At 31.6% G+C, this 12,064-nt stretch overlaps 1 protein-coding gene across 3 annotated transcripts in view; it reads right to left on the bottom strand.

Moving 5' to 3' along the window:
* LOC131075899 (uncharacterized) overlaps window positions 1-12,064 on the bottom strand; it is a 138,122-nt gene that overhangs the window by 84,332 nt on the left and 41,726 nt on the right. For 2 of the 3 annotated variants that reach the window (XM_059218583.1, XM_059218585.1), the window contains exon 5: window positions 7,618-7,665. The exons of the other annotated variant lie outside the window; for it this stretch is intronic. In XM_059218583.1, coding sequence (XP_059074566.1) covers window positions 7,618-7,665 — 48 coding nt within the window. The remainder of the gene's footprint in view (window positions 1-7,617; window positions 7,666-12,064) is intronic. 3 annotated transcript variants of the gene reach the window in all.

The following is a 12,064-nucleotide window of genomic DNA, read 5'->3' as shown; positions in this document are numbered from 1 at the left end:
CTTAGTTTACTATATATATTAATTTACTTCTCCACATAAATTTATACAACTCATATTAGTATATACAAATATACTCAACTTACATTCATAACCATTTATAAACCTTCTTATCTCTGGATATATAAATTTATTCATTTATTAATATAAAGATATAAATTTATATTTACAAAATATACTCATATACATATACGTAGATGGGAATATATTTATAATATATATATATATATATATTAGTACTCATATATGCATATATATAATTATGTCAATATATATATACACACATATTCACACATTCACACACATATATATAGAATGCATATACATATTTATAACTATATATTTATACATTAGATTATCTCTATCACATTCCCCTATTTATATAAGTTAAGATCGCAACCTTATTCACCTGCTAGTTAATCTAGCACTAAAAATGTATAGGAATATACACTCTCATTCAATATCTTATTAACTTCTGATCTTTCTCCATTATTATTAGGTACTTTCTTGTATTTTTTTAGCATCCTAAACTCTTACCTTCCCAGTCACTTCATTTCCCATCTCTACTTCCTCCCATGTTCTTCCCTTTCATGCCCATTACCTTGAATTCTCTTCCTTTCACATTTAACTCTGATAACCTCATTTTTCGGCCATGTCTTTTAATAGTCTCAAAATTTGGAAACCTAGTGGTACCTGCCCCGATATTATTACTATCTCTGGCTCCAATGCTTCAAACATTCCTTCACACATGCCATTCATGCAAGATTTTAATTATACACTAAGCATGTGCGGCGTCGGACGATGGTAATTATGAGAAGGAAATGTAAATTATTTCTCTATGAGTTGTTACTTGGGCTCGGTTGTCAAGTACCTCAATCCAACGTTTCATAATGAAGGAGAATCATTTTGGCTCAAACTACATATCCATTACTCGCATCCTGAATTGCTATCTCCTCAACCGACCCTTTGGCTTTATAAAGGCTCCTCCCCTCATTTGCAACATTTAATTTCGATAGATAGCGCAATACAAGATGATATGCACATAGTTGTAAAGCTCAAATGCTCTAAGAGACAAATGGTTGTAACTGGTGAGATTAAGGTAGCTCATTTGAAAGGTATTGCCAATTCTCCTCATGACCTAGTTATACGCCATTTTATAAATCCTAGGGGAAGATTTCATTCACAATGAGGATAGAACCAGAGAAAACTCTGATATCTCCTCCATGTTTTTAGCAGTAGTGTTTCATTTTGAGCCTAACAGGGAGTTTATCAGGAAGCTATGCTTAAAGGTCTTTAAGCATAGCATCCTGGGAGAACTTGACTGAGTAATGGTAAATGTTACCAATGATCTTTTGGCCCCTAATCCTCGACTTTCTGACATCCTAATGTGGAATAATCGTCAAGTTCCTCAGTTCCCAATTCTGGCAATCGATAATCCTGCAAAATTTGAAAATATGCGTCCTATCATTCAGAGGAATACCAATTTACTCATGTGGTGGCTTCATGTGAAATTAACCCCTACAAGCATTGGCTGGTTGTATACCTTTGGGATGAGGGACTAAACATGGATTTGGCAGAAGGATTGAGAAATCCTGACCTGAAGTTTCTATCCTCGCCGAATAATTCACCATCGGATCATCCAGGGATCCAAGGGAAAGGGTTTGCCACTTGTAGCTAGATTTGTGAAGATGATCTCCTTCTAGACATTTCTCTACTCAGACTCAGAATTACTTTAATTATCTATAGTTTGCTGCTGACTATTTTTTTGAAGTTTAGAACCTTCCATGCTGTTCTTCGTCACTATATAGCTGCCTCCTTTGTTAATATATCTATACTTAGACTCATAATAGATATGTACATATATATGCTTAATCCTACCCTGTTTAGATAATTTTTCTTTATCAGATAATCTTAACTATGAATTGGGATATTTACGGAATTGTATTATACATGGGTTTTCATATATGTAGGCATATATAGATTTGTATTTCATTGGTATATATATACTAACATATGCATAAACACATAGATGGAGGTGCGTATATATACTACTATATATATATATATATATATACACCCATCTTACATAAGCATAGGTATAGACTCATGCATGCTTTATACTCTCTGCCACTTTCAAATCTGTTTCTAGTGGCTCATTCCTAGCTATATGTAGTACCCCTACTCGTTTGGACTCATATTTTATTCTTGGTTGTTTTCAGTGGACACATTACCATGTTTTGTTATTCAGAATTATATGACATTATTTCATTCTTTATCTAGATATGAGATGCATAATTCATTTGCAGTATTTCAGTACTTGTGATTTATGGCATTTTATGGATTATTGCTATGTACTGACATTTTACTTTATCTATGCAATGTGGAATTATATGTTGTGTGTCTGCGAGTGTATTGGATGCAAGGGGACGATTTTCCTTCACTCATTTCAGTGAGACAGGGAACATCACGATTCTCCTTCATCAATGTGTATGCCATGTTTTCTATATTGTATATATGCATGTGTGGTTTGGTGATGCATGATATTGCAGGTACAAGTACTGGGTAGGTACGGGGTATCGTCTCCACCTGGCTTCACAGGTCTGAGCTGCCTTATATTTTCCAATGGAAGTGGAGGAGATAGTAGTTGACCCTATTTTATTCAGTTACACTTGTGTGAGCATCGTCAGTTGGTCATCTTGTCAATTTGTTCGGCCTTCATATTTTATTTGTTTGATCTTTTATGAGTATTTTCTTTAGGTTTGCTCAGTTTGTGTGTTTAGTGATTTTAATTATTGCATGTTATGTTTTATTTGTCTGTGAAGGGTGAAAAATTGTTGATAATGTGAATTAAATAGTGATTTTGTGTAGAAGTATGTAAATTATTGAAACTATATTTAATGTTTGGTTTTCAAAATTATACTATAATTATACGTATTTTATATGTATATTAAGACTCGATATATATATATATATATATATATATACATAGGTAAATATGGTTCATGTTTAATTATATGGATTATTTTAATATGATTATTTGGAAGTTGAATAAATTAGAGTTTACGACATAACGTACCATATATCGAATGATTATTGTCTTTTGTAAAGAAAGGCATCTTTATTAATGGTCGTTTTTATATTAATGCAAGTTAAATATATTTGGTAGTTAATAACCTTGATTTTATCGAACACACACACACACACACACACACACACACACACACATATATATATGTATATATACATTTTGAGGTGAATTTGTAAATTAAATTTATACAATCATTGTCTTACGATACAAACATAATTATTCATAAAAACATGTTTATGAATATTGGCATATACGTAAATTAGGATTATATATTATAGGCATGAAGATGACTTTTAATTATGTGTATTTATTTTAAAATTATGTTTAAATGATTACTTTATCATTAGACAATCTTGTCAATTCAAGATATTATGTTTTTGAATACACATGTATATAATTTGGAATTATATATATATATAATTTGGAATTATATATATATATATATATATCCTATTTTATTAGGTTTTTTCTTAAATATATCATATATTATAAAGTCATGTATATCATTATTTATCATATTTGAAAAGGTGGGGGGTTATAAGTTTGACAGTTATTGAACTGGTGGTCGAGTCGATAGGGAAGCCGATGTAACTAATCAACTTGTCACCCTACAGCCCACGGTAAGCGACAAAGTAAACTTGGCATCCCATAGCTGCAGTGAATAGTAAGTCGATGGTCTATGGACAACCCGAGAGACATGGCAACAAAGGTATTTAACCACCCCTCCTTCCTTTTTATTGAAAGCAAACCATGATTGCCAGTAAACGATGGAGGAACAAATGAAAAGAGGTCGACCTGGCACCATGACTCACAGTGAAACGACAGACTTGGGTTGGTAGTTCGATATCCATCGACATAGGCAAACATGGCAGATAATTGACAACGATAGCGGTAAACATACTCCACGTCGAATGAGGTAGTAGGTGGGTTTAAAGGTAAGTTATTTGAATTAAGGAAGGCATAAACACCATTGACTAACACTCCTGCTCCATTAAAAATGCTAACAAATCACGTTGTAGTCACATACTCGATATGGTGGTAGGAATTTAATACCAGTCATAGTTAAACCCATGTTGCAACTTTGGTTTCTCATGGACCACGGCAACCAACCCATGTACGTGGTAGGCATCCAAAACTTTTGGTCTTGGAAAACAATACGTGCAGATTTGAATTTAGTTAACCTTGCATATTTTTAGGAAGTTATTTTTAGTAAAGCCAACTTAGTCTTGGAGTTAAAAGCCACATGGATAATCTATAATTATGGACTTAACAACTATGGTGGTGGGTGTCATGAAATGGATAATGGATAACTTTGCATGGTGAACACATGGGTGTTTGAATCTATTTAAGATTGTTATATTGTAATTAAACCATGTGTGGTGTCATTTAGAATCAATCCACCACTAGGAGAGATAGCCCAAGAATAGGAAAGAGGGTAGATGATAACACTATATAGAGACCATTGAGTTGGAAGAGAAGGGGGGTGAGATGCAACGAAGGATTAGAGAATGGAATGAAGAAAAGAATAATAGAGGAAAAAAGATAGAAGATAGAAAGTGGAGTAGAGAGAAAGATAGTAAGTTAGAAGAAAGATTAGAGAGAAAGCATTTTAGAGCAGAGATAGAAGGAGAATAGAAGATTTGTGAGAGAATTCGTGAGCCATCAAGGAAGAAGTAGGTCAATTTAGAGGAGGCACAAAAGAGTTCATTCCAAGCTAGTTTCAAGCATAAAGAGTTAGGTTCTTTATTTAATTTTGGTTATTATTTAAGGAAGTATGAAATTGCAGGTTTTAGATATAGGTTACGATTATTTATATGACTTTGCTTATATCGTTGTTTATTGAAAATGTATTATTATTCGGTTGAAATAGAGGAATGGAAATCATAAGAGAAATAGATGTTAATTAATTTAATCGCTATAGTAGTGAATAGGGGTATTTAATCTCTTAGTTATATTATAAGGTTAGTTGTTAGGAAGCATGATAGAAGTTACGGAACTCATAACATTGTATATATGTTTCTTTTTTCGCTAAGAAATATCAACATTTCTTATGGTTTAAAATACTAAGTTTAGATCACCTAAGTTCTCTATATTCCCATGTGTCCTAGTTCATTTACCACTTTTCTCAACAAATGACAACATTGGTTTATTTGTATTAATATAGTTGTAATTCTTATTTTCTGGAAGTCTTAAGTTGAAAGCTATTTATGCATTTTGCTATTTTAAGAAAAGATTGCCTGTATTAGGATCTTGTGTAAATGGTGTTTTCAGTCAAGTTTAAATTTCGTTGCAATTCTGGTTGAGTTGTCATTGTGTCCTATGTTATTATATTTCCTTGGTCAGGTGTTGATGTATAACCTTATTGATTTGAGCCATTGTGTATTTTGTCCAAATGGTCAATCTTTGTTTAGTGATTGTGTATCCTTCACCTGTGGTTTGTCAGGATTAGGTATGGCTGTTTATTTCGCCATAGAGTTCTTGTAGAGAGAATTTTCCTGTAGTGTCCTATGAGAGAGAGTGGCTTTTGAGCAGGGGCCATGCCCGAAGTGGATGAGAGGATAACCCATCAGAAGTTAGATAAAAAGTGATAACCTAATAATTGATTAGGGGGTGGTTAGAATAAGTATTAATTAAGATAATGTGCCTTGTGCATAGGTGTAGTGCTTGTATAGGGCTCATAATGTTACGAGAAGGCCTGGAATGGAAAACTTACCACCTTGTCTTCACAAAAGGATTGGTAGGGTCCGCATGAGACTTAGTTGGAGCCAGAAGTCGGGAGAGGTTAACAGGACAGAGAGCGGGGACCTAGGAGGTTGTACCATGGTATCCATCTTAAGCTATGTGATGACACTCTCTCCTTAGAGTCACTAGTTTTTGTGAGTTGAGTCACATGGATGTTTGTGGAGTCTTGTAGTTCTTTTGTACTTGCCTTACTTTGCTTGCTTGAGGGTTTTCTACTATCTCCTAGCATGGTGGGGTGGTTCCATTTCGGGATCACATGGTCAGGTGGTAGTGCCACTTCCCATTGGATGTTCTGGAATGTATCTTTAGGCGAGGAAGGGCTTCGCTGGTGTTTCTTGGTTCGTGGTTCATGTACCAGCTCATTTTTGTGATCATTGTTCAGTTGAGACCTTGTGGTCATTGTATCAAACTTTTATGTAACCTTGATTTTGTAACTTTAGATTCCGTGGTATTATTGGAAGCCATGTATTTATGGATATAGTAATATTACGTTAGTGGAATGTATATTAATTCAGTTGCTTTAATCTTTTGTATATATGATCTATGGGAAATGAATGCATTGGAATACTTTGATTCTTTCATTATGGAATTTAGATGTATGTGTAGATTTTATCTTAAGCATTTAATTTTGCTAATTAGCTGAACAATAGGATTAACCGTGGTGTTAATATAATCTACGAATTAATCTTCGTTGGTAACCCTTAGGAGATCATACGTTAGACTTCCGTTGTGTCGTTAAACGTGCTATCGATATGATTATGCACTTAATCTTTAGAAAATATTTATTACACCCTTTTAGTTTCCTAGTTGTATTGTTTTCCTTTAGGGTTTCTAGTGGGGCATTACACTATATTTTAATTAAGGGTTATCTATTAAACTGTATTAGTTTTTTCATCATTAATCGGATAACCTATAATTTATTCTACTCTCGGTCCTTGCTATGTTGATTCTCTTTATTAAAAATATTTCCTTTCCTATATTCTAAGATGGCTTTATCTTCATGCTGAACATTTTTTCTCCGATTTTCTAATCTAATCTCTAGTGGTCTGCGGCTGTAATGGCCCTGGTCTGTTTAGTCACATTTAATCTTTTGTTTTAGAATCTTTAACAAGATGTCGATGTAGGTTTTAGCCTCTATACTTATTATTAGTTTGACTTACTATTGGCCAGTTTTAGGCCAACAAAGAGAATTTGTGACACATGACTCTGTGTCTAAGGTTTGCTTTATGAAGTTGGGTAGGCTTATTATCTTCCCTTGCTTGACAATTTTATACATATCTTTAGTTTAATTTGTTTTCAAGATTAACTTGAATATCCACACTGTAGGAGAACCATGTTTCAATTATTCACAAGATCCATAGACAATTAGGAATCCACTTCCCGATCAAAGCAACCAGGATTAAAAGCATTTCTTCTGGGATACTATAGAATGACTCTTCTCAGTTGGCAAGACTCTACCTTTGATTTGGGGATCTCATCATAAAAGGTCAAGTTTAAAAACACTGTCAGAGGGGCTAATGTTTTATGTAATCTCCCAAGTAGCCATCCATTGGCTATTTGGCTCTTCAGGATATGTATTGATGTTCTATGATTTATCCTTGGGCTAGACCGAAGGTTTTCTTCATTCGGTTCTTTCCTACCGGTACCCATACCGAATCGAACTTGTATTAACTTGTAATCATTTATTTTAATTAATAAAATATACAACTATGGCCCATTATTGATAAAAAAAAATACTTATTCTAACTATTTAGTATTTTATTATTTCAAGGATTTAAGAATGTTGTTACCTTTTTTGCATATGACATCAAATCTTGAAAAACAAGTTCTCCTTTTATCTACCATAACATTCATATGATTTTTAGTATGTTATAATGTGAAGGAAAAATGTAATTGGAAAAAAAATTTACTATTTCAAAAAAATATTAAATAGATATATTGATATTTCAACAAATAAACCAAGGTAGATATAATAAAATTGTAATAAACTTACAAATTTTATTTTAATAATAAGTTAATAAAAATTGTATATTCTAAATCATATGTATTTATCTATAGTCTAAGATATTATAGAATAATTAGATTCTTTTTGAAAGTATATTAAAAAAATTAAATATTAAATTAATTTCTTAACAATAATATTGTATCCAAACAAATATGAAATAAAATAAGAAATCTAAAAGACATAATAAAAAATCAAATGACATACAATATTCTTATTATGTCCAAATAAAGCTTCCATACTGTTTAGCATCACCACTCAAGAGTTAATATTACTTGAATAAAAATACTAGAAAATTTCAAGAAGTGACTTCAAACACCAATATTTTAAAAGTTTTCTTTCACATTCTATCCTTTCCATAAAATAAAAGTTGAATTTCTAGGGTGAATTAATTCTTTCTCTAATATTTCCCTTAGAGAAGCTTAAAACTTTATATAGAGATCTAGAACATGCTTAAAAATGTTATTTCATTGAGGGAGAGAGTGGTGGATAAGAAAAACAAATAATTTAATAAAGATGTAAAATAAGGTAATGATATTAATAGTTCTTCTTAGATAGTATTGGTATGAAAATTGTAGTTTAATAATTTCATCTTCTAAAATAATTATCTCACCAATTTGGTGAAGCATACATAGACATAAAGTGGTTATTAGGAATCTTACAAATAAATTTTTTTTTCAATTTTTTAAAATAATAACAAAAATATATTCTTAAATGCATGTAGTTAGTAGTTTGTGTGAAACATTTTTTTATTTTAAATGTATTATTTTAAATATATTGATAAATACTATCAATAATTCTTAAAATGGGTGGAAACCTCTAGAATTTTTATTGCTTTCTAGGTATTTTTAAAGAAGATAGTCTAGTTTGTAGAAATTTTTAATGTCGTGAGTTTAATATATGTTTTCTTATGGTCCTTAAAAATGGTTAATATATGTAATTTTTTTTTTTTTTGATCGGTAATAGGCTAAAGGCCGAAAATCTTATTGATTTAAAGTATATTACATCTCAGTTCAGTGTGGGCAATATATGTAATTTTAACTTATCAAAGACTCAAAATAATATTTTTCCATTCAATTCTGTCCTTTTGATTTATAAAAAATTGATATATAGTAATTTATATCTAATGTATTTATTTTTGGTAATAGGTGTCATACCAAGAGATATGAAAAATATACTTGTCTATATCATCCCTCCTCTAATAAAAATTATGAAGACTTATGATCACCATGATGGGTGAAAAAAGTTGAATAAAGATCTTGTGAATCCTATAAAAAAATTTAGGCTGAGATACCATGCACAATCATGAAGGCACATTAGTATGTTAGGAAATATTAATTTCCCTCTACTCCTTGCTTGGAATAACAAATTAAATCATTATTAATTTCTTTTAAACATTTCAATTACTTTAAAATGAACACCATATGCAAACATTTGTGTTTCTTATACAACGTGTCCCACAATGGTGATGAATTGTTAAAAGATGATACTGAGTAAACACAAACATTATTTTAGTGGTTAATTTTGTTAATCAAAGATAAATAAATTTAGTAATTTTAGTCAATGGATATATACATCAATGGATCCTTGTGAAGGATTCTCCACATGGATGTGATGTGATGGAATGCATATGCCTTTATTTAATATTTTGACAATTTCTATGTAATTTCTACTTGCCAAAGTATTGAATTGTTAAAAAGGGGATAATGAGAAAACACCAAATCTATTTTAGTGGATGATTTCTTCATCTAAGACAACATACTCTCTTGAGTATGAAATCTTAGAATTTTAGTCGATGAATATATAAACCTACGGATCCTTGTGAAGAATTCATCCACATGGAGTTAATGTGATGGAATGCACATGCCTTTATTAAAGATTTTGACAAATTTTATGTAATTTCTACTTGTTAAAGTATTGGTTGCATAGATGTGAAGTCATTTTTTATAATTATTATTTTTTATATTTCATATTAGTCTATATTGAAGAGAAAATAATGAAGGCTATTTAGTTTGAATTTTTTTATAATGATGGTTTTTGTTTAAGGGTAGAGAAATTTTTTAAGGGACCCAAAACCCTATTTACAAGAAGCTAACATAAAGAAACACATAGCCACCAACAACCTACAAGATGTAATAAAGTAGACACAAACCAACAACTAAGAGACAATCATTGAACAAAAAGACAACATAGCCATAAGAAAGAACAATTACAAGAGTTTTTGAGGGCTTAAAAAATCTCAATGTCCGGTCGGTTAATATTTTGATACAAATTGTTCATATTATGCACATCAATTTTAGCCTACTTAGCGAACTTATTCATGTTGCCCCGTCTATGCGAACATGGACCTTTATTAGCAAAAACCTGATTACCCTTAGCCAAAACCTCCAAATTAATACATACACCATCAAAAATTTTAATAGTCAGAAGTCTTTGCCATTTATCCATAATTCATTCAATACTTTGAGCACTCTTATGAATAGCCTTGTAACTCATATTAATCAAATTGACTAGGTTATCATGCACCTTCTTCATTTTGACCTCTTTCCCAACAATATAGCCCTCATACTTAGTTTTTCATAATATTCGCATCTTCAAAAACATTCTCAAGAATAACCAACACTTTCCTCTTTTCCTCCTTAGACCTAGGAGTATCTTTACTTCATTGTATAGATACAATGTTACTCTACATGGAATGAATTCTCACATTGATTTGGTTGATCTCTAAAAAGAACCATTTTGAGAGTTTGAAATGGTCAACAAATCTTTCCCTAGAAGCTCCAAGAAAATCATCCAAGTCTTCATGGTTGGAGTTAAGAAGTGGAGAGTCTTGTTGTAAATTTGTAGGAAAAGGACATCACCCATCACAATCTCCACTAGTCCTACCGAGAGAGGGAGAAGAAAAGGATTACCCTAAAATTAATTTACTTGCGGGAGAAGTTTTATCATTGTCCCAAGTTTTAAGTTTTTTAACCCTTCTCCACCCTAAATTAGTCTTCCCACTAGTTCCCATATCATTAGTATCTGGCCCATTAGAGAAGTGATTTTTTTAGTGGCTAATATTCGCCAATTGGCTAATTTTTAAAATCTGAAAAAAACAAATTTTGGCTAATAGTTCAAGTTTTAAGGTGACCTAAATCACCAAAGTTATATAAAATTTTATTTTATTCTTATTTAAATTGCTAGAGGGTTTATTTTATTAAATTTTTGAACTCAAAGATTCGCCAAAATATTTGATACATGATTGGATCAAATTCGTCAAAATTTAATAATTTATTATAAAATTTTAAATTAATTTGCCAATAATAAATCATAATTATTAGTTGCTTTAGGGTTTTATCAATAATCTTTAGTTTCCACTGATAGACTTATAAAGCACTAAGAGGGGGGGGGGGGGGGGGTTGAATCAATGACACCAAAAATAATACTACTTTAAACATTGACTAGTAGATATACTTAACAAGTTTATTCAACAATATGCATGCTATCCAAAATGATATTAAAGAATCCACAATAAGTAAAACATCCATCATAACACAAGTGTTTATACATGGAAAACCCAAATGGGAAAAACCTTGGTGAGATGAGACTCACAAGTTAACTATCTGCAGTAATAGATAATTGATCGGTTAAGGTCTACAAAGGTGCTCTGCTAGGAGCCAATCTTGTTAATGATCCCAAAGCTTTGTTAGAAGCTATACCTTGTTAAAGGTAGTACCCTATTAAGAGTAACCTCGGTAGAGGATTTCTGAATCCAAACTAATGGATCACCTTGTTAAAGGATTTGTACAATGAAGCTTGTTAGAGCTTACCCGGTTAGGGGATTTTTCTGCTGTAGTGATTAGAAAACAATAGGTGGTGTGATCTAAAAGTAGCACAACTTTCTTGAATAGATCCTCTTCTGTGCACTCAAAACTACATAACCATCATACTTCGCAATTTCTTCAACATCTTAACACTTATATCTTCGCATCAAATCATCTCATATCATATATCATCTCATATCATCATAATGTCATTATATAGACATTAAGATTTCATGTCAGCCTTAGGAATTATATCACAATTTCCTAGGTGCAGTGTATCTGGACAATCAAACATAAGTCATCATGAATTACCACCAAAATTTGTCGATTAGGATAACTCATCATGACCAGTGATAACTCATCACACAATCAGTGAATACCGATTCACTGATACTGGTTGGAGTTAACCATATCAACATGTAAACCGAT

The sequence above is a fragment of the Cryptomeria japonica genome, chromosome 3, assembly GCF_030272615.1.
Source record: "Cryptomeria japonica chromosome 3, Sugi_1.0, whole genome shotgun sequence".
NCBI classification, from domain to species: Eukaryota; Viridiplantae; Streptophyta; class Pinopsida; order Cupressales; family Cupressaceae; genus Cryptomeria; species Cryptomeria japonica.
This window is presented reverse-complemented; position numbering and strand designations above follow the sequence as displayed.